This window comes from Lepidochelys olivacea (assembly GCF_965140295.1).
Source record: "Lepidochelys olivacea isolate rLepOli2 genome assembly, chromosome: 3".
Lineage (NCBI taxonomy): Eukaryota > Metazoa > Chordata > Testudines > Cheloniidae > Lepidochelys > Lepidochelys olivacea.
Window position 1 is genome coordinate 164,273,153 of NC_140413.1, and position 24,166 is coordinate 164,297,318.

At 40.1% G+C, this 24,166-nt stretch overlaps 1 protein-coding gene across 1 annotated transcript in view; it reads left to right on the plus strand.

Annotated features, from left to right (window-relative positions):
- GPATCH2 (G-patch domain containing 2) overlaps positions 1-24,166 on the plus strand; it is a 182,907-nt gene that overhangs the window by 120,354 nt on the left and 38,387 nt on the right. Inside the window, exons 6-8 of the mRNA XM_084624428.1 lie at positions 6,398-6,462; positions 18,414-18,453; positions 21,741-21,811. Of these exons, the coding sequence (XP_084480554.1) occupies positions 6,398-6,462; positions 18,414-18,453; positions 21,741-21,811 (176 nt within the window). The remainder of the gene's footprint in view (positions 1-6,397; positions 6,463-18,413; positions 18,454-21,740; positions 21,812-24,166) is intronic.

Here is a 24,166-nt window from a genome sequence, read left to right on the forward strand (position 1 = left end):
CTGTTCACTTCCAAGTAAAACTGTCAGATTAAGAATCATAAAAAGAATAGCAGCTAACTTCTGGGTCTTGACAAACTGGCAAGGAGTCCCTGGCAGAGCAGTTGCACTATGGAGACATAAAGCCTTGAGGGAGTGGGGTTTGATTGACCGAGCATCACTGAGCTAGAACAGTGGGTTATACAATAGAGAGGCCCTTCTCTGGAATGGCAGTCTGCCACCTGAAGTGTTTGTCATTGTGGGCACTGGAGCAAGAGAGCATTTGGAGGGTGAATAAGAATGTAATAGAGAAATCAAACCAGGGAGATGGGGGAACTGTGTAAGCATGGTAACTATTTAAACAAATACTGTGGATGTAATATTGGTTGAGAGTTCTTGACAGCTACCAATGAAAGTTCATGTTTATCTCTTGAACATTTTTTTTTATTTCAGCTCTTAATTTATTATAATATAATAATATAACTCTAATCATGACAGTCTGGTCATGAAGTTTTTTGGATCTCAGGAGAAGGAAGTAGAAGATGTGCAGGTGGGAAACATACTTAGATACATCTTTCTATAATATGCTACCCATGCTAGTTAATCATGAAAAAGCAGTGAAGTCAGATGCAAAGGCAGCTGTTCTCCTACCCTTCTAGTAAAGATGTGAATAAAATTGGTGATAATAAATGGGTGATAAAAATAATAAGAAATTGCTTTTAACAAGGGTAATAAACTTCAAAGAATAGATGTTTTATTTCTTTTCTTGATGTCATTTGGCTGAATTTCCTATAAATTGGCAATTACAGACTTTGTGAGTGAAGGAAGCACCATTTTGGTGCTACCATTGAGTTTGTGTCAGTTTCCATTATAAATCCTTATTTCTGAGGCTTATAACTTAAATCATAACATTTTTGTTTTGGGCTGTAACTTTGTCTTAAGCCTGAAAACAGGTTTTTTGTTTTTTTTTGTTTGTTTGTTTTGTTTTATTCTTTTCTTTTTAACAAATGTTGTTTCGATTCAAATGTTTGATGTATTGGCATACGAAAACTACTATACATTTATGTATTTGAAGGGCTTTTTTGGTACTTCTGGAGCTGGATTTGCTTTACTTATTAAAATGAACTTTTACGTACCAGTTAATCTGTAATATAGATTTATGCCAGGTGGCTTGTAAGGAGGAAAATAGGCCAAGTTCTTCCCTTTAGAAAATTGGCCAGTATCTCTGAGTAGCTAAGGTTCAGTAAAACTTTCCTAATGTTTTATAGCATATGCACTATACTAACATGATGGCTGAAGTAAGCAATTCAAATCAATGGTTATTAAAAAAAAATGTCTTGAAATGCGTTTCTCTAGCAAAAATTACCTTTTGTTGTATCTGGTCTTTGACAAGATGAAAAAATAATTATTTAGGAGATAGTTAACTGCATGATATGGAACGTTTATAAACAATATAATTTTAAAATAAGAATGTAGCTTTCAAATATTTCCCCAGTATTATCTGAAAAATAAGATAGACTTCCTGTCACTAAAATAGGTTCTGTTCTTTCTACAATAACACAAAATCATCTTTGAGGTCCAAAAATATTTTCATATCAGTAAGTTGTATTCTACAGCAGTTGAGACACCTGCTTTCCCTGCCTAGGTAGAAGGGATGCAGGAGTTCCCTGCCACACTAGAAAGAGTGGCCCCACAACTGGAGGAGACATGTTCCTTTTTATCTTTTCCATCAGGACATAATAAAACTCATTTCCTGCTTATCTCCCTTTGCCTCCATGTGAGGGACTCCAGAGACCACTTTTTGAACAGAAGGCATGAGTCTCACAGGGAATAGGCCTCCTGTACCCTCCTGTGTGTCCACCAGTCCAGTATCCATCTGCTTATCGGTCATGGCCCTACTTGGAGCACTGGGATATGCAGCCATGTGCCTGCAAGACAACATCCTCTTCCCCCTTCCATTCTAGAGTTAGATCCTCCTTCCCCTAATAATGAGGAGTATCGACAGACAAGTAGAGAAACAATTGATCCCAGAGACAATTTCATCATATCCTCAGTGAGAAAGTCAATCCCTTTACACCTTGTCTGACAGATGTCTTGACGATGCTCCAAGATATGCTGAAACGTACAGACCCCTCGCTGGAAGTACTGCAATAAAAGGCATGCACAAGATGCTAGACATTCTGCACCCTTCCATGACTGATACACTCCCCATGTCTATTAACAGGTGATTGTTAGAGCCTGTAAAGGACTTGTGGAAGACTCTAGTATTAATACCTGCAACTTCCAAGATGGCAGCTCGACAGTACCAAGTTCCTCCCAAGGGCTTCAAGCACTTTTATTTGCATCTGGTACCAGGGTCACTTGTTGTAGCAGCTGTTCAGGAAAATGCCAAGCAGCAAGGTCCTCCTGCAGCAACCCCAATGGAAAAGGACCCTGAGACTGGATTTCTTCAGCAGAGAAGTCTACTCCTCTGCCAATCTGTAGATACTCATTGCCTACCACCAGGCTGCTTCTGGCTAAATCTGACTCTACTCAGACAAGTTATCTCAGTTTATGGAAAGATTTCTGCAGGAGTACTGGGAAGATTTAATATCTATCAGGCTGGAGGGTTATTTCATACATAGAATTTACCTGTAGGTTTGGATCTGTCTGATGCATCTGCATGCACCAGGGTTACATCATGCCTCTCCCTGTTGCTGTAGCAGAAGAGGAAGAAAGGAAGAGTGGCCAGGATACCCCTAGACCTTACTGATCTTCAGATGTGATTTCAGCCCCTTGGAGCTATTAGCAGCTGGTATAAATTACAGAACCCCATAGGCTATGTGTAGATGGATTGGCAAGCACTAGGACCAAGCGAATGCAAAGATGAGTTGTAGAGTGCAAAGAGCTGTAGTCCACTGTTACACTCATGTCATTCATTACCTGTGCTCTGTGCGGTTTTTCTTTGCATTTATTTTGCACTTTTGACATCCTGAGTTGTACTCTGCCGTCTAATTCATCGCTTCTGGTTATTTGTACTATGTAGAACTACACCTGACATTCATACATTTAATCAGCTTTCAGAAAGCTGCCATTCTTAACTGGGGGGGGGGCGCGGAAATAATTAGAAATGTTTTCCTCTTTCATCACAATTATGGTTATCTAAAATTCCAGTACGATCAACATTCAGTCCTGGGCTAATGACATGTTTAAGTTCCTTTATCTCCTGGACCATCAAGACAATGACCAAATGCCATAACCCATTTGAAACGGGTTATTTTTTATAACTATGGTAGATTTCTAAAAATAGACTTTTCTGTAAAGTGTGTGGCAAAAATTGCATACATAATATTTGTTTGTTATAAAATTTAGTTGTCATTTCTTCAGTATGCTCTTAACTCGTACAGGAGTTAGATGGTCATTCCAAACTTATGTCCCTGAAACATTTATACTACTAAGACTGTGTGTCAATGTTTGAAAGCTATATTTATGCTTACTACTATTGCCACTGGAGATGGTCACTATTAATTTTACTATCTTCTTGTATTTCCTTCTGAGCATTGGGAATTCAGTACATAGAAGCAGCTGTAGACAAGACCCACAATGTCTTCTGATCGACACAGGAGCTAACCAGTTGACCAAGCATTCATCTTGCTCATAGTGTCCTTCCAACTGACTCCTTCCTAGAGCAAGACACAGAAGGCAATTGGCTTCTTTATTGGAAGATTCAGAAGACATCCATATGTGATATTGCTAACATCAGCCTTAGACTGTTGCCCTCTGTCAGTGTGTTGTTTCTCACAAAGGAGGGCAGTGTTGCAAATCTAAATTTAATATATAATTATTATATATTTTAATAATCAGTATAGCATACATACCCATATGTGTGTGTGTATTGTACATTTAATTTCATAAATCCTCTGTGGTTATTTAGTAACTGACGTCACCTTTGATATTGGGAGAAACCTGAGCAATATACTTTCTGATGAATTGTAACTAGATTGAGAGCACTTTTATATTCAGTATAAATTAGTTACAAATCTTATTTCTTTATGTTAAACTGTCAGGTATAAAACAATATCTTATCAGGTGGATTTTCTTGAAATGTCCACGTTTATTAAATTTTGGATTATGTATTTCAAGCGAGTTGGAGACTTAAACATTTTTCCATAAGTATGGCTGCAGGTAAACAACCAATTTTAGTCCAGAAAATAGCTTCTGCTTCTGTCAACATGTTGTTTATTTTCTCCCTGAGATAAAAACTTCAGTTTTCTGATATTTGTACGAAGATAAAGTCAGTAAACAAGATTAATATAGTGTGGAAAAGGTTGTCAGCAACCCTGGCAAAGGAAATAAGTTGCCTGTACACAGAACATACTGTAAACTGAATAAAAGTGTCAGGTCCACCATGAGATAATGTGATCATGAACCTCTAACAAAGCATGACATAGGCACAGTCGGCTTTTCTTATACCCACAGTGTAGAAAATGGATTACTATATTCCAGGAATACCCACTGGAATAGCATGAAAACCTCATTTTGAGATTAATGCAGGATGTAACTCTCTAGAACTGAGCCACATGTTTACCGATGGTGTTCAAGTAACAGTTCAGTTACTAATGTTATAACTTCCTGATTACATATACATTTAAAATGTTTTAGTTCATTAGTGTTTCAAAGTCCATATTTGTCAAATAATGTGTCTTGCTCAAATTACAAGATAAAATGTAATATTAGAGGGGAAGTTTGTTTGAAAGCGTTGATTGCAATTTCGTTGTTACAAAATGAATAAGCAAGACTGCTTTCACTCCATTAAAACTGACTAAATTAATATCAAATATTGGTGTCTGGAACTGCCCATTGTATATGCTGGTTTGCAGACAAGCTTTCTTTCAGGTAGCAAGTTATAATGTTGCTACGGCTCCTGCTGTCAAGGTTTTAGATGTAGTTGCATTTGAATAATCACTGACCAGTAAAATAGGTGCCCTTTTCAAGTTCTATTAGTTTGAGAGATTCTTCCCATTATAATGAAATTCCCCAGTTTACAGATAGGAAATTTCTGTGGAAGTGGACAAATATTTTGAACCCGTGGAGCTTTCTAAAGGCATCTGTGGTATTATATGAACGTTTTCCAGACTTGAACCTTAAGATGCCTTGGTTCTCCTTCTGCATAAAAATGTGTAAGAGTAGAGGAAACTTGCTTTTATAAAATATTCAGTGTTTTGTTGTCTTTGAAAATGCAAGTATCATCCTCCTGATGAGTGATGACATGTCAAATGTGAATAAACAGAGGATCCATAGGTAAAAAAAACACCCAAACCCCAGTGGTTCCGAACACTATGTGCTTATCAGCTGTTTATTTGTGTGGTTTCCAGGTCTGCTTTCAGAACTGGCAGTGTAGCTGATTTTTGTTGTCCTGACTTTGGTCATCTAGTGATTGTAAGACTTTATCCGCTGGAGACTTTAAAGTATGTAATTGTAAGAGGACTTGTTGCCCCAAACAAGAGTAACTTCAGCACTCACTTTCTGCATGTGTGCAACTTCAGCAGGTGGTTCCTAACGCCCCCTAACTTCACCTCCTGTATGTATGCACAGCAGCTATAACAAGCAAATTGTGCTGCAGAAGAGCAGGAGGCTGCTCGGCTGTAGTATTGCATAACACCACTAAGCCATATTTTCCATATACACACCCTTTTCAAAGCCTATTTGTGCCGCATGAGGGAAGTATATAAGGTAAATATATAACTAGTCTTAAAAATCCTCATATTTCTTTTTGATTGCAGTTGAGATTAAAGAAGGGACAACTGAATATGACATCAGTGTAGTGATATACCATTTTATATGTACATTTTATTTAACTTTTATTTTCATTAGCATTTGCTCTGTGTTGGAGACTAAGACCTGGGTTTTCAAAGTAGTCTAAGGGAGTAAAAGCCATTTTAAAATCCCAGCCTAAGTCACAACTTTGTGTATTTCTACAATCTTAAAGACCCAATACGTTCTGGGTGGGATTTTCAAAAGCACCTACATCCCATTGTCAAGGCATTTAGGTGCCTAAAGATGCAGATAGGCATCTTTTGAAATTTTCAAAAGCACCTAAGCAGATTAGGCACCTAATTTCCATTAACATCCTACCGGGCACCTATTTGCATCATTAGACCTGTAGACACATTTGAAAATCTGACCACAAGGCTGCTAAACTTCTCAATTACCTTTGAAAATTGGGATTAGGCTCCTAAATCATTGAGATACTTATGAAAATACTTCAGTATTTGAGTTATCAATTGAAAGTATCACTAATTGTATTTACTGTATTTAGTGTCTGTTTCTACCTCAGTAGGTAGTATATATTCTTCCAATGGAAAAATACAATGTACATGTAATACAGCCCAAGAACTTGTAGCATTTTTATTTTATTTTTTTCCTTTTTTTCCCCTCTTAGATTACCACTCCAGGACCAGGCAACAAGAAAATTGTTCACTTGTCCCAAGATTCTCATCACAATGAGTGAGTACCAGTGGTGGGGGTTGTCACTGTTTTTATTATTTGTATTACAGTAGTATTTGAGGCCCAAAGCCATATTGTGACACTGTACAAACACTGAATAAAAGAGGGCCCTGGCCCAGTTATAGGACATATCCAAAGGATATTACAACCCTTTTAGCTTACTGTGGGTTTTTAATTAAAATGTGGAGTGCTGTGAATGTGTTTTTATTAAGTTTTTATGCAGATACTTAAATTATATTTAAAAGGTTGCCATGTTATAAGTGTTCACAGATATGCTAAGTAATAAATATAAAAGATTGTGTAAAGACATTTGAAATAGTTTTCTTCAGAGAAGAATAACAAGGAAGTTCAGAAATGTCAAACTACATTTCATAAGGAAAATACAATATCTAACACTTTTAAATTTGATATCCTGTGAGAAAACTGGTTCACATATAAGTTCCAAGAACCAAAAGCCTGAATTGATTATTTGAGTACATTCTGACTGTGATGTTGCACTCCATATGCTTTCTGCAGAAGGTCTCTTGTGAGGTATCATTACAAATCTTATTATCTACTGAGTGTGTTCGTCCTATTTGTTTGCATGTATTATTTCTATGTCTGAAGTTAGGAGAATAAGATATAAACTTGTATTAGTGATGTAAACGTATTAAATGGAAGCTATTAAGGGTGCTTCAGAATCAGTGAACTGTAAATAGCTCTGTTTACTTGCAAATCTTCCTGTGTACGTGCGGGCCAGCCCAGGAAGAATGGAGGCTGGGGTCTCACAGGACATGTGACCATGTCACCTGATAATGAAATCCATCTTAAATCTGGTACTTTTCCATTTAGAAGGAGGGGTGGGGACCCAGAGAGACGAAAGATTCCCGTCTTGTGCCAAAGCTATAAAAGGGGGTGGAGTAGGACAAAGGGGCAGCCAGTCATGAGAGAACCCCTATTTCCACCTGAGATGTCTGCTGGAACTAACAAGGACTGTACCAGGGAAAAGGATTGGGCCCAGACTAGGAGGGAGTCTAGTCTGTGAAAGAAGCTTAGTGGAACTTCTCTGAGGGTGAGATATTACCTGTAATCAGTTTCTTAATGCATTAGGCTTAGACTTTCGTGTTTTGTTTTATTTTGCTTTGTTACTTACTTTGTTCTGTCTGTTATTACTTGAAACCACTTAAATCCTACTTTTTATGCTTAATAAAATCACTTTTGTTTATTAATGAACCCAGAGTAAGGGATTAATACCTGGGGGAGTAAACAGCTGTGCATCTCTCTCTGTCAATGTTATAGAGGGCGGACAGTTTGTGAGTTTACCCTGTATAAGCTTTATACAGAGTAAAACGGATTTATTTGGGGCTTGGATCACATTGGGAGCTAGGCGCTGGAAGCAAGTAACCTGCTGAGCTGTTTTCAGTTAAGTCTGCAGCTTTGGGGAAGTGGACCGGACCCTGGGTCTGTGTTGCAGCAGGCTAGCGTGTCTGGCTCAACAAGGCAGGGTTCTGGAGTCCCAGGCTGGCAGGGAAAACGGGCTCAGAGGTAATCATGGCACATCAGGTGACAGTCCCAAGGGGATCTCTGTGACCAAACCTGTTACACTGACATCACTGGATACCATTAGATAGTCCAATATATCATTAGACCAGTGGTTGTATTCATATGATATTGTTAGTAGCAATGCTTTTCTGATGTCTTTTGAATAGTTTTCAATAATAAGACATTATTTTCTTCTTTTTTCAAACAGGGAATCCAAAAAACTAGGTTTACCAAAAAGCTCACCAAAAAGAATACAACCATAAAAGGCATGTCTTTACATAGTTATTAGTGATTAACCTGAAAATGAATAGGAATGTCTTCTTATAATCTACCTTACGTTAATTTTATTTTTAAAAGGCATCATTGGAATTAATTTCCCAGTCAAAATTATGTGACTGTTAGTGTGATGTAAATACCCCACCTTCTTCTTTGAATGATGGTCCCTATTTGTATTCTACTATGGGCTTATGCATGCTCACCATGTGCCCAGAGCCGGAGAGTTTGAAAGTAGTGTCCATTGGTCCTCACATGCACCCTGGCTCACCTTGTGCCTCCAACTGAGGGGATAATAAGGTGCCTCTCCAGTTTCTTCTCACCACCACGTGGTCTGGGTCAGAACCTTAAGTTTCTGCAGTTTCGGCTTCTTTCTACAAAATAAGAATTATCTGGTTGAATTATCTAATTATCTTGTCTCAGAGACAAGAAAGAGACTAAGTCTCATGAAAAGAATGCCCATAAGCATTGGGCTCCATCTGTACCAGACTGTTTTCTGGCAGTACCGTCATCCCGGGCTCCTACTAAACCCTGGGATTTGTCAGGACCGATGAAGTTCGATAACTGTCAACTTCAAATACCACCCTCCTCATAGGTTCTGACCACCTGGACAAGCGGAACCCCTCTCACACCAGAAGATCTGAATCTGTTGATGCGTCACAGGACATTTTTGCTTTCCCAGATCCGGAATCCCCTCCTCCATCAGTTCCCTCTGTTTCGAGGGAGATAATATCACCTCCAAGGTAATTGACTTCTGGAAGGAGCTTATCACCCGTCCTATACACAGAATACATCTCCCCTCCAACAGAACTGATGGTACTGCTACTGGAACCAGAATCAGCCTTCTCCTCATCAGGAGATTTAGCCATCTGATAAACCATTCTTCCTTTAACCTACGTATCCTTCACCGCCCAAAAGACCGACACAGGTTTGGGACCAACCTCTGCCTCATCTAACTAGGAGCCAATGGTACCTCAAGCAATGGGGGGGCACCATGACCACCTATCCACCCCTCCTACTGGCCATATCAGGGACCTTGGGACCAGTACCCCTCTGCAGAGTTGATCCAATTTGCCAGAGAGTTACCCTTACCTCCCCTCCAAGGGGATGCTCAGATCTGCCAGCAAGATTGCCATCATCATTCCCAGACAAAGAAGTGAATTCTATGTCCCTTCCTCCCTCTTCTGCCCCTTCTCCCCTCCCCACTTCCCCCCCCCCCCCAACGCGGAATGACTTTAAGCAGTTCCAGGACCTCTGCAGAGTTGCTAGAAAGCTTCAGATTCCTCTTGAGTCAATCCAAGACTCACAGCACAAACTCCTAGACATCTTGCATGCTTCTAGACCCAACAGAATCGTTTTCCCTGTTAATGAAGCCATACTGGATCCAGCTAGGACAGTTTGGCACAATCCTCCTACCTGTGATTCTACCTCCAAAGGGGCAGAGAAGCATTATTATGTGCCGGCCAAGGTTGCAGAATTTTTGCTTTCTCGCCCTGTCCCCAATTCACTGGTGGTCCGTGCTGTTTCTAAAAGGCTAGACAGCAACATCCCCAGTCTACTCCTGCAGACAAAGACAAATGCCTGGATCTTCTGGGAAGAAAGGTCTTCTCATCATCTAACCTTCAGTTCAGGATACCCAATAACCAGGCACGACTGGCTAAATAGGATTTCCTGAACTACGCCATGTTTGCGGAGTTTACAGACTGCCTTCCCCAATAGAACAGAGCTAGTTTTCAAGCTCTGGTAGATGAAGGCAAACTGATAGCCAGGACCACCTTCCAATCTTCAGTCGATGCTGCTTATATTTCTTCTAGACCTATGGTTTCTCCCTTCATCATGCACAGGGCCCATTAGGGAGATCCATTATACCATCAAGGACCTCCCCATGGATGAATCACACCTCTTCAACCAGAAGACGGAGGAGTTCCTCCATACCCTGAAGGATTGCAGGGCTACCCTCTACTCACTGGAGATATACATGCCTGCCCCTAAGAGGAAGTTTCAGCCAAATCTAGACATATGGCTCAGCAGTTTTTCTATCAGAGGCCCTATGAACCATCACATAACAAACTGAGGCTTCAAAAGTCCCACTTCTCTACGCCTTCTGCAAGAGGATTGGCAACTCAATCTCAGGCCCCAGCTCAACATTGTTTTTGATTGGAGCTCAAGTGCCATGAAACACTGAGTCCAAGGCCTCCTGACACCCATACACCATTTAGGGGTTGTCTAGCATTCTTTTTGTATACTTAGAGTGTGATGATAATGGGCAAATGGATACTGAACATCATTCACTCTGGCTATATGATAGAATTTGCATCCCTATCTTTAAGGACAACTTTCACGAAAGTATTCTCAAAAAAGAGGTGAACTCTTCACTGCAGCAAGGAACGATAGAACATGGATCTCTGCAATACCAAGGGAGAAGGTTTTACTTGACCTACTTTCTGGCACCCAAACACAAGGGTTGTTGGAGACCAGTCCTCAACCTCTGCCATCTCAACCGCTTCACTGACAAACTCAGATTTCACATAGTCATGTTGGCAGAGATAATTCCATCTTTAGAAAAGGGCATGTGGTTCATGGCTCTAGATATGAAGAATGCTTACTTTCATGTACAGACACTTTCTCAGATTCATAGTAGGCTCTGACCATTTTTAGCACAGAGTATTCCCCTTCAGAACAATGACTGCCCCCAGAGTCTTCACCAAGATATTCTTGATAGTAGCCGTCCACGTCAGATGTCATGCTCTCAATGTCTTCCCCAAACTCGACAATTGTCATCTTGTTGCCAAGTCCTGCCAAGAAGCTTATGCATCAACTTCTATTATGCTGCATCTTCTCTCTTCACTGGTAGTCAGTATAAACATGGAAAAATTTGTTCTCTCACCCACTCAATCTCTGGATTTCAGCAAGGCATCCTTAAATTCTATCCACGCAAGAGCATATCTGTCCGGGGACAGGTTCCAGACCATGAACAAAATCATAGTTCACATCACAAGCAAGCCTCAATTATCGCTCAAAACATGTTTCTCTCTCACCTGGCTTACATGGCCTCTTGCACCTACGTTACCACGTTAGCACGACTCCATCTTTGTTGCCTTCAGACTTGGCTGCAGTCGGTATACTCCTCAAGCCATCATTCCATGAACCTCATGGTGACAATTCCAGCCAAGGTACTGTCTTTCCTGCTGTTGTGGACAAATTCTCTTCAGGTATGCATGAGTGTCCCTTTTCTCCCTTCCTCTCTGAAGAGGACCATTATTATGGACGCATCCCTCTTAGGTTGGGGAGCCCCCATGAACAGCCACACAGCACAAGGAACCTGGATGTTCTTGAGAGGCCAGGATGCACATCAATATCCTGGAGTTGCAAGCAGTACAGAAGGCATGCAAGTCCTTTCTTCTGTGCTCACCATGTCCTTATAATGTCAGATAACATTATGACGGTCTTTGACATCAACAAGTAGGGAAGGAGCAAGATTCCCCTTCCTCTGCGCAGAAGCAGTCAGTCTCTGGAAATGGTGTATCAGCAATCAAATCAACCTACCTTCCAATGAAGCAAAATGGGCTTACAGATTCCCTCAGAAGGCCATTAAATAGTTGAACAAGAGTGGGAGCTCCCTCCCTCGGTAGTACGCAATATTTTTAATCTATAAGAACCCCAACAAGGGATCGTTTTTGCTTCTCAAGCAAACAGGAAATGCACCACATATTGCTCCAGAGGAGATCTAGGTCACCCCACTCAGGATGATACTCTGCTTCTTACTTGGTTGGACCAGTTCAACGGTGCCTTCCCTCCACTACTGCTCCTGCAGTATGAGTTCTGTGCAACATGAGTACTGTGCAAAATCTGGCAGGACAAAGTGAGGTTCATCCTGACTGCCCCCTTCTGGCCCAGACAGTTCTGGTTCCCTAACTTCCTATGCATTTCATCATGACCACCAATCATCCTCCTAGTGTTCCCCAAGCTCCTGACTCAGTGGAACGGCAAGAGCAGGCACCCTGATCCACATCCACTCCGCTTCTCAGGGCTTGATATTTGGATGGGCATCATCCTTAGAACATTCATGCTCCACAGTTGTATGAGACATTCTCTCTAATAGTAGAAAGGACTCTACTAGAAAATGTTACCTAGCTAAATGGAAGTGCTTCTCTTCCTGGACACAACAAGGAGGTGTTCTCCCAGAGACTACAGATATTTCTCTCATCTTGGACTATATCCTATTTCTGAAAACACCAGGTTTCTCTATCAGCTCTTTGTGAGTCCACTTGTTGGCGATCAGCACATACTATCTACCTTCTGAGGGCTATTCAGTCTTCACATATCCACTGATCAATGGATTCTGGAAAGTCCTAATAAGAACTTTCGCACCTACTCAGAACCCCGTTCCCCTGTGGAACCTGAACCTTGTTCTCTCAGTACTCATAAGCTTCCATGCTCCGTTTGAGCCTTTAGCTACTTGCTCCATGTCTCTTAGTGAAGGTCACTTTTCTTGTAGCCATTACCTCAGTGAGAAGAGTTGGTGAACTTGAAGTTGAACAAGTCAGCCTCACCTCAGTCCCTGGAAAAATCATGGAGCAGGTCCTCAAGGAATCAATTCTGAAGCACTTAAAGGAGAGGAAAGTGATCAGGAACAGTCAGCATGGATTCACCAAGGGCAAGTCATGCCTGACTAATCTAATTGCCTTCTATGACGAGATAACTGGCTCTGTGGATGAGGAGAAAGCGGTGGACGTGTTGTTCCTTGACTTTAGCAAAGCTTTTGACACGGTCTCCCACAGTATTCTTGCCAGCAAGTTAAAGTAGTATGGGCTGGATGAATGGACTATAAGGTGAATAGAAAGTTGGCTAGATGGTCGGGCTCAACGGGTAGTGATCAATGGCTCCATTTCTAGTTGGCAGCCGGTATCAAGTGGAGTGCCCCACGGGTCGGTCCTGGGGCCGGTTTTGTTCAATATCTTCATAAATGATCTGGAGGATGGTGTGGATTGCACCCTCAGCAAGTTTGCAGATGACACTAAACTGGGAGGAGAGGTAGATACGCTGGAGGGTAGGGATAGGATACAGAGGGACCTAGACAAATTAGAGGATTGGGCCAAAAGAAATCTGATGAGGCTCAACAAGGACAAGTGCAGAGTCCTGCACTTAGGACAGAAGAATCCCATGCACCGCTACAGACTAGGGATCGAATGGCTCGGCAGCAGTTCTGCAGAAAAGGACCTAGGGGTTACAGTGGACAAGAAGCTGGATATGAGACAACAGTGTGCCCTTGTTACCAAGAAGGCCAATGGCATTTTGGGATGTATATGTAGGGGCATTGCCAGCAGATCGAGGGACGTGATCATTCCCCTCTATTCGACATTGGTGAGGCCTCATCTGGAGTACTGTGTCCAGTTTTGGGCCCCACGCTACAAGAAGGATGTGGAAAAATTGGAAAGAGTCCAGCGGAGGGCAACAAAAATAATTCAGGGACTGGAACGCATGACTTTTGAGGAGAGGCTGAGGGAACTGGGATTGTTTAGTCTGCGGAAGAGAAGAATGAGGGGGGATTTGATAGCTGCTTTCAACTATCTGAAAGGGGGTTCCAAAGAGGATAGATCTAGACTGTTCTCAGTGGTAGCTGATGACCGAACAAGGAGTAATGGTCTCAAGTTGCAGTGGGGGAGGTTTAGGTTGGATATTAGGAAAAACTTTTTCACTAGGAGCGTGGTGAAACACTGGAATGCGTTACCTAGGGAGGTGGGGGAATCTCCTTCCTTAGATATTTTTAAGGTCAGGCTTGACAAAGCCCTGGCTGGGATGATTTAGTTGGGGATTGGTCCTGCTTTGAGCAGGGGGTTGGACTAGATGACCTCCTGAGGTCCCTTCCAACCCTGATATTCTGTGATTCGTGATGATGGCAGATCTTCTATATTCCATAATTCCATAAGGATTAGGTTTCTTTGAGGTCTACACCCCAAATTCACCCCAAAGTAGTTTTGGAATTTCACCTTAACCCAATCCATTCACTTTCCTGCGTTCTTCCCAAAATCACACCCTTCCACAGAGGAACGAAGACTCCACTCTCTTGATGTTCAGTGAGCCTTGGCTTTCTACCTACAGAAAACAAATCCCCGAGACTGTTTATTGCTATAACAGAAAGAGTCAGAAGGCATGCCATCTCCTCCCAGAGAATCTCCAAATGGATCTCTGGCTGCATTCTACTCTGCCGTCAGCTTTCGAATCATGCCCCGCAGCCCCCACAATCGGGTAAGAGCTCATTCCACTAGAGTGCAAGCAACAACTATGACGTCTCGTCAGGAGGTGGGGCTTCATTCACATATTTGCAAGACATTATGCCGTAGTGCAGGACTCTTCTGCTGATGCCTCTTTTGGGATGGTGGTACTCCGCTCAGTCCTACTGCCTACTTCGATATTGCTTGCCAGTTACTCATAGTGGAATATGATACAGATCATCACTTGAAGAAAAGGTGGTTACTTACCTGTAACTGGAGGTGCTTTGAAATGTGTGGTCCCGATCTATATTCCACTACCTGCCCTCCTTCCCCTCTGCTTCAGATCTTATCAAGTAGTTGGTCCGTCCCACCCTTTATCCCCTCGTTCAGAGGCATGAGGTGAGCCAGAGTGCAGGCGTGGACCAACGGACACTATTTTCAAAATCTCCGGCTCTGGGCACACAGTGCACATGCGTAACCCCACAGTGAAATACAGATAGGGACCACACATCTTGAAGAACCTCCAGTTACAGATAAGTAACCTCCTCTTAGTGTTTGGGTAAACACGACAGTTCCTGGTAGTTATGCTAGCAGGAAAGGGTTATTCTTACCTCTAAATATGGGGCCTCACTGTTGATTTACACTATTAATGGAAGTAACTTACATTCATGGACTCCTGCACAGCTTGGGCTGAGAAGGCTGTAACCTTTCTTCTATTATGTTAACTCATGCATGCATGCGTTCTCTCTCTCTCTCGCTCTCTTCTCACACCCTTGCCCCCCCCCACCTGTTCTGTATATGAGTGTGCAAACTCAGCCTCGCACTTTCCAGTTCCTGCTTTTTTGTTCTCTTCACTATAAAAGTAGAAAAAGTAGCCAGGGTATTATTGATTTATATTACAATGGTCACTTGATCACCATATTTGGGGTCAGTAAGGAATTTTCCCCGCCAGTCAGATTGGCGGACACCCTGGGGGTTTTTTCACCTTTCTCTGCATCGTGGAGCATGGGTCACTTGCAGGTTTAAACTAATGTAAATGGTGGTTTCTTTGTAACTTGAAGTCTTTAAGCCATGATTTGAGGACTTCAGTAACTCAGCCAGAGGTTACAGGTCTGTTACAGGAGTGGGTGGGTAAAGTTCTGTGGCCTGCAATGGACAGGAAGTCCAGACTAGATGATCATGATGATCCCTTCTGACTTTAAAGTCCATGAACCAGTCATGATCAGGGCCCATTGTGCTAGAGGCTATGGTACAGGCTTTCAGGGTTTTCTACAGAATAGTCAATCTTCCTGAGCAATCCCACAGTATGCAGCATATTCAGTACTTTCAGAGTGTCAAACTAACAGGGCATTTGAGAACAGTGCAAAAATTTCCAGGGACACTACTCTTCCTGCAAATCCGTTAGAGGGGTTCTGTTTTTAGAGGGGTTCTGAGGTTGCTCTAGATGGGTTTGGAAAAAGTTCAGTTTAAAACTGTTAAGCTGTTAAACTATATTAAATTTAACCATTTTAGAAATCAGAGTGGCCAAGCCATTAAATTATTCACTGTTTAGAAGCCCATAAACAGGGTTAGAAATAACTAGTATTGTTTTTCAGTTAGTGATCCATTTAATGCTGCAAAGACACAGTTTGCATTTTAGCAATATGTTTGATTCAACACCCAATATCTGGTAACATTACTGAATACCTTCTACAGATTCCTACACTGCTGCTTCCACTGGTAGACTGACTTGAGTCTTCAAGAATCTTCTTGTGTCCTGTGTAGCTTCTGGAGGGAGAAGGCATGGCCTGTCATTACTTAGTAACTGCAGCAATGTGAGAAATCTGAGCATGGTGATGGAGATGTTCAAAAATAGGAGTTTTTCAGTAAACATGGCCTGAGGAACTTTTCGATTGAGTACTTCAAGGGATCATTTTGAAAACACACACTTTCTGATTATACGATATTGCCCATTCGCAGCTAGAACAGTACAACCACATTTACAAACAGGGTGGTGGTGTTTCTATGTATTATTTTAATGCATTGAACTATGTTGCTGTCAAGGCTGATTCCCCACTCTGGCACTTCGAGTGCAGAAGGTGGGGGCCTGCAAGGATTTTAAAAATTAATACTGGCCACTCCCGGCTTGTATTAAACTCCCAAGGTTACAGCTTTTCTCTGACCTTGGCTTGGTAAACACTGCCACCACCCAAATTCAGCCCCCTTTTTCAGATCCCAGGAAGGCGCACTTGGGAATTCCTTGCTGTGGGGTACCCTCAAGCCCTTTCACTCCCCCTCTACACCCTCCCCACCCCCACCCCGGAAGAAGTGAGAAATAAAACAAGGGAAATTAGCTGTTGCCACCAGTTAATTTAACAACATATGCACAAACCTCTTAGGACACCAAAAATCCAGTCCTGTTCTTAAAAAGGTAAATTTTATTAAAAACAAAAAGAAAGAAAATACATCTGGAACTTAGGCTTTTGCTAGATTTTAAAAGAATAATTCCAAAAATTAAGCACCTAAAATAGCTTTCTTGGGGGTTCATCCAAAGGTTACAAGCAAACAAAAGCATCTGAGGTTAGCACAGAGGAGTCCACAAGCCTTACAGGAAATAAAAGAAAGAAACCTAATTGTATCTTACTAGACATTTCCTAATCTACTTACATATTTCGGTAGTTCTAGGTATGATCTGATGAGTTCCATGCCTGGTAAAAAGCTTTTTACAGCATAGTCATAGCCCTAGGGTGACCAGAGAGCAAGTGTGAAAAATCTGTAAATATCTATAAATATCTGGACTGTCCCTATAAAATCGGGACATCTGGTCACCTTACATAGCCCTGACTTTGCTCTGTTCCCCTCTCTCTGGAGAACAACACAGAACACAAAGGGAAAGCTTTTTCCCCCAATTTTAAAAAGTTCTAGCCTTCCCAATGGCTCTTTTGGTCAGGTGCCCTCTCCCTTTTCTTTACCTGGGGGACTTTTTAACCCTTTACAGGTAAAGCAAGCAGCCACCAAGAGGGACTTTATAGATAGCTGGTTGGCTGGGTGTCTATAAAAGGGAGCAAGCTCCCCCCCTTCATTTATCACAGTTGCCCTTCCCCCAAGATCAAGGGGAAATATACTGAGGTGGGGAAAGGGTGGGGTGTAGTTCCAGGTGCTCTTCTTCTTTTTCTTCCTCTTCCTAGATCTGAGATTTGTCCCCAACAGCCGCTGTTAAATCCCAGTGTAATGCCACTGTAGTCACATTTGGAGGCCTGCAGCCTGTTTCTTATCTTGGTGTACGTAAAAGCCAGTTTAAAACCCCCAGTGAATACAGTGTGGGAAAGCACTGTGCTAGCTTATCCTATATTTCATTCATGACCTGCAGCCCTCCTACTATTCCAGTGGTTTGCCTCTGTAAAGTAAAAGATTGTCAGTAATGCCAAGTTACGTGACAGTTTTGAGACATGAGACCATCAAATTTATGTCAACTTACAACTGAAAATAGAATTAAAATCCAAGCCTCAATTGGTGAAATGCTAATGTGTTAACATATACCAGTTAGCCCTCAATGCTTATAGATCTGTTACTCTAATAATTAAAAGTTTACACTTCAGTAACAAGGATAGAATTAAATTGTTATTAATAGCATATATTTCAATATGCAGATTAAGACATGTAAAATGTTAGCATTTACGAATTAAATTAATTTAATAGAACATAATTAAATGTAAAGCTAATGGGTACTCAGTTTGCCTAAGAAGCGGAAATTTGCAGCGCGAGTGCATTCTTACATTCCTATCAAAACTGTAACACACTTTGAGAGTTCCATAAAATATCCCATTAAAATAAAGCATAGCCTAAGGCTGTATTTTCCTGGTGGACAATAAAATACCCAAAAGCACGCACAAACTGGTCATATGACAGCACGTGCTTTAGGTAGTTATATTGCTAAACTCTTCTTTTCTTTTTCTCCCACAGCCACTGGTTTAGCCCTGGGGCTAGGAAGGAACATAGCCAGGTAAGAACCACTTTGATCAAGAGCAGTTTACTTCATATATTTGAAGGAATTTAACTGTCTCTACTCCAAAACTATTGGGTCAGTATTTTAATACATAAGAAGCAAAGCAGCCTTAATTCCATGTTTCCTTGCAAGCTACTGAGAAAACTTAGCAGCTAAGTATTTCAAAAGGTCTTTTGGTTAATAAGCTGGCTTGCCAAATGATACTAGATAAGCATCCCAGTTCAGTTTTATTACCAGTTTAAGATTTCAGAATATTTTATCCTGATAACCAGTTTGTTATTAACAATAGTGCCTGTGTTTCTCTGAAACTGTAGTCTTAATGCTTCTATAAAATGGAGAACACCTGACATTTTTTCACAGTATTTAAGAAATTTAAACTGTGTAAGAACAGACTTGCAGAATGAAATCCACACCCCACTCTTCTCTGTCACTCTAGGTAAAAGGGTCAGATGGATATAAAGGGGCTGTTAAATCCTTCCAGATGAGGATTCTCCTGGTGCATAACCTGCAGAAGGCAGACATAAGCTCATGAGCTTCAGTGTAGGAGGCATGCTGGGGATGTGTAGAGGCAGGGCCGCAATGACTGTGGGGATTCCAGATAGTGTTATGACCAGCTGAGCAGCCCAGGGAGTCTGCTGTAATTTAGACAGGAGTGCAGAGCTGTCTAAATTGTATCAGGGGAGTAGCTCCAGCTCAAGATGGCACAGAGATAGCTTAAAGCAATCATAGCCCACCTGTTCCCCTGAAAACTGCACAGAATCTCACAAGTTGTATGTTGGTTACCTCATACTTAAGATCAGTGAATTTAACAAGAAAACACTTACATTTGAATAGTGGAGTGTTGCTTAACTGATGACCATCCTTTCAGACTTTGAAAAATGCTTAGTCATATGCATGGCAAAGCAATAAGTTATTGACAGAACAAGAACTTTGTGTAAATAAGCCTTTCTCTTTTGTATCTTGAACATATTAGTTCTTTTCAAACACTCAGAAAAAGTAACTGAATACATCAGTAGTACATCAAGCCTCTAGAGTAACTCATTGGGTCATATCTTAAACTGCTGCAAATTGATGTAGCTCAGTTGATTTCAATGGATCTATGCTGACTTACACCAACTGAAGTTGTAGCAAATACATTTTAAGCATCATAGAAAGCAATAAGTAACACAGTAAGATACAAGAGATTTTTTTAAAAATTCATCATGTTTTTAGGACCATTCTGAACTCCACTAGCTTTGATAGATCAGAGTTAAATCAGCATATCTGCTTTTCTTCCCCTTCTTTCAAACTCCAAATCAGACTCTTTCTCAACTAATTTTACTTCCTCAAGCCTGACAGGATGAAAAAAAAAAGAATTACAGTTTTAGCTGTAAATTGTGAAAGTATTATAATGCATGTTACAGTAAGCTGGCTGACATTTAACAGCTACACAGACAACTTTATATGATATTTACCTCATGTCATTTTGAAACTTTTATTTCTTGTGGAAGAAACAAACTAGCCTTTTAAAAGCTGGCTTTATGTTGTCAAATTTAGACTGTAACAAGTAACACTTAGTGAGTTGCAGTTTAAACTTAAAGAATTCATTTGTTATCCTTAATGTCTCAAATTACTTGATAATGAACTTAACTTGTACCTTTAGTACTACTTTTGAAGGTTCTGAAATGCAGACTATCCATGCAGGTTTCCATGCTAAGTGGTGTCCCAGCATCCGTTATGCTGCTGATTTCTCATCCAGCATGAAACCTGCAAGTGACTAATGCCAGTAATGGTAAATAAATAAATACTTTATCCAAAAATACATTATTTTATCATTTTTAAAATAATTTCACCTCATGAGTTGTAAAATAATTATGAAAGCTTTTGTACTTTTGGCGATGGCATTGGGGGTCCAGTAAATTAATAAGTTTCAGACTGTAGCTGAATCATGTAGTGAATGTAATGTCATCACATGAAACAGAAACTAGTCATCCTCAATGTGTCTATACTTCAGAACCTGTAAAAGAAGGAAAAAAATGAGTTTAACACTAATAAAAATTCATACTTGCAGCATCTTACAGAAATTTTCCTACGGAAGGCCAGCTTGTATAACTATAGGTTTTACCTGGTATGGTATAATAATATTGTTCTGTTTAATTATTTAATTTTTGAAGTAAACAAGTATTAAATTAGAGCTTATGTAATTATCTAGTCAAGACAGAAGTATGTAGCAGGTAAACTATTCAACAACAAAAAGACTGCCCCTCTTAACCTGGTTATTTGAAGCACTTGCCCATCTCTGCAGTGGTACTGTGAAGTCCCCAAGTGTGTCCCCCTAATTTTTTTCTGACTGCCTTCGGTGAAGTGCTGCCTTAAGTCTCCACAGCCATTTGTATAGCTAAGTCTTCAGTTCAGTTTGTCTCGATACTTTGTATCCTTTGTTGAAGGCTTGGTTCCCTTCAAAATATGATTTTAGTTTATTTTGCTATTAGTTTGCACTTCTTCTTTGTAATTATTTTGCAGCTATTTCTAAATGTGTCATTGCCATATCACCCTCACGTTGAGGAGTATCATATCAGTTGGGAGATGCATTTTGAATAATGAAATAGTTTTATTTTGGAAAAGTCTTCACATTGTATTTATTTGGGAGAAATTTCAAAAATAGGTTGGTCTAGAATCTACATTATTTTAGTCACCAGTGCTAGCTAATAGATAAGTGTTAGGAAGATTGGGTATTTAGCTTTTGTTGTTACTCTGAAATTTTCAACTTTTTGGGTCTCAGCAGAGTTTATAAATATTGCTTAGCTATTAGATACCAGTGCTAATCTGAGAAGTCTTTTAAAGTGAGCTTCTCTATCCCTTTTCATAATAGAGTTTTGAGGGTGTAAGTTATTTATGAATGCTTCTTAAGAATCATAGGCTTTTCACAGTTCCGAGTCAGGGTAACGATTTGTGGAACTCTGAAATTCTTTGTTTTCAAATGTCTTTTCTATAACTACAAAGTTCAAATAACGTTGGGTTTAAAATGAATAGATATGTAATTATAACCTTAACTCTTCGTGTGTCTTCACAAAATTTTATTAAAATGCTGTAATGACTGACCATGAATTTATCAAGAATGCACTACATCCCCAACTTTTAACATTTCTAGTGGTCTTGCCATAAGTGATGCTGTTAAAATCCAATATATAATACTTAATTTACTGTTAAAAATAAAACACAAAAAGATGACAAAGCTAGGATAACATTTTTTCAAATAAAAAATGGCTTTGTTTCCAACACAATTGTGAATGTTTTTTGTGTAGCTTCAGCTCCTGCGGGATAACCGATCTGAGAGAGGACACAAGAAAAATATTTCAGTAAAAACAGCTAGCAGGTAAGATAAAGGTGAAAATATACTTTAAAATCATTAACTTATTATCACTTTCTGTCTCCCAAAATTGTTTGTAGTGATTGACTCCATTCTTGATGGGCTTTTTTTATCTGTAACTTCATTTTTATAGCCTTTTCTGTGTAATTTTAATCTTTTGTCAACATTTGTATATTGGATTGGAATGATAATTGTATCAAAGTAATGTATTTACTCTGATTATAATCATTTTATTAAACAGCTGGATAAAATGGGTGACCAAGTAGGGTTCCTGACTTTGCAATATAACTCTAAGGCTCAAGCAGCTACTGTGTTACCTTTATATATACATCTTTTTTAACAATACAGGTAATTGAAAATAGCTTAACGTTTGTGTCAATCTTGTAGCATGGTTAGAATGTCATTTTCCTGTTAAAAAAACCAAAAACACCTGATTAGCAAACTTTATGAAAACAAACCTTGTCAGTGGTGCAAAAAAAAGTCAAGCATTGCTGTAAACAACAGCGACAAAAAATCATAGTCAAATCTCCCAGGTACATGACTGTTCATAGATCTTTTATATGTTTGAAATTTATAGTACACAATTTCCCCCTCCTCCCCAATATTCATTGTAACAGAATTGCTTTATAGTACAGAAAATTACAGAAATGTTTTCTTTGCTGTATACAGTACCTATTATTTACACACAACTTTTATTTTAATTTGTAGTGATATTATTTGGGATGACAAATAAGTTCTTTTGAAAAGGCAATAACACAATAATGATAAGTTGAAGACTTGGGTAATATCCCACTTTTAAGGGAGAATAGGCACATGGCCTTCACAGTATATCCAGTATCTTTAGTTATATGGATATACCCATTTTTTTCATGTAAGTAAATAGTGGATGTTATTAATAGCCAGAGTCTGAGACCAAATATTCACTTAGATCATATGAGTATTAAATATGAAAATACTTAATTTTAATTGTGTGTGAGCTCAGATGACATCTTCCAAATGGTTGGTTCCACCAGTAAAGCAGAATCTGTTATGCATCCTCTTCACACAATTTATAAGACTTTTTCATCTGTTAAATGTCTTCCAAGGTAAACAAATATTATTTTAAAGATGTTTGAAAGCAGTTTCCTGGTAAGCATAGTTCGGAAATCATATTTTTGCTCAGAACAACAGTATATAAAGAAAATTGTCCTCCATTGAGCTGAATTCTCTTCATAAGTGCATATTTAGGGCCTGATTTTCATTTCCCTGCCACCATCCAAAATCTCAACAACTTAATATTTTATCTTCGTAAAAGTTGTTATAAACAAACGGAAAAACTGTTTATGTGAAAAGCAAGCATGTGTACCACCTTGCAAACACACAGTAACTTATCTTTATCGATGAAATCCGTTGGGTTAAGTTACCAGTATAAATAGAGCAGGTGGGATTTCCAGCTTGCCAGTACAGTCGGAGGTCTCCTACAGCTTGACATAGTTTTACGTTGCCATTCCCTCCAGAGGGGAGTTGACCACCGTGCTGCTGCATTTAAAATTCCCGACTTCACCCATCTGCGTGGAGGGACAAAATTTCTTTCCTTTCAAGCTTACGAAAAAAATCATTGGTTCAGATGAAGCTGATATTATGCACAAAGTTAATGAGAGGGCAAGTTCCGAATTGTACCTTTCTAGTAAATTTGAAGTCTCATTGCTGTGTATGGAATCTTGAAATGGATCTTTAAGATCTTTACAAATGTGGCCAGATCTTTTTAAAAGTTGTAAATTAGCAAAGCTCTGTTGAAACCAATGGAACTTGACAAATTTACACCAGCAAAGGTTTTGGCCCACTCTTTAGCATAATCATAAATAACTCTAAGTAAAGCTATTGTATTTAAGGTTACTATACGCATATGCAGCTAAATCTTTTGTTGAATACAGTTGTTAGCCCTGGTCTTCACTACGAGTTTATGTGGAATTTAGCAGCCTTAGATTGATTTAACCCTGCACCCGTCCACACGACGAAGCCATTTTTGTCCACTTAAAGGGCTCTTAAAATCGATTTCTGTACTCCTCCCCAATGAGGGGATTAGTGCTGAAATCGACATCGCCTGGTCGAATTTGGGGTAGTGTAGATGCAATTTGATGGTATTGGCCTCCGGGAGCTATCCCAGAGTGCTCCATTGTGACCGCTCTGGACCGCACTTTCAACTCAGAGGCACTAGCCAGATACACAGGAAAAGCACCAGGAACTTTTGAATTTCATTTCCTGTTTAGCCAGCGTGGCGAGCTCATCAGCAGAGGTGACCATGCAATCCCAGAATCGCAAAAGAGCTCCAGCATGGATCGAACGGGAGGTACTGGATCTGATTGCTGTATGGGGAGATGA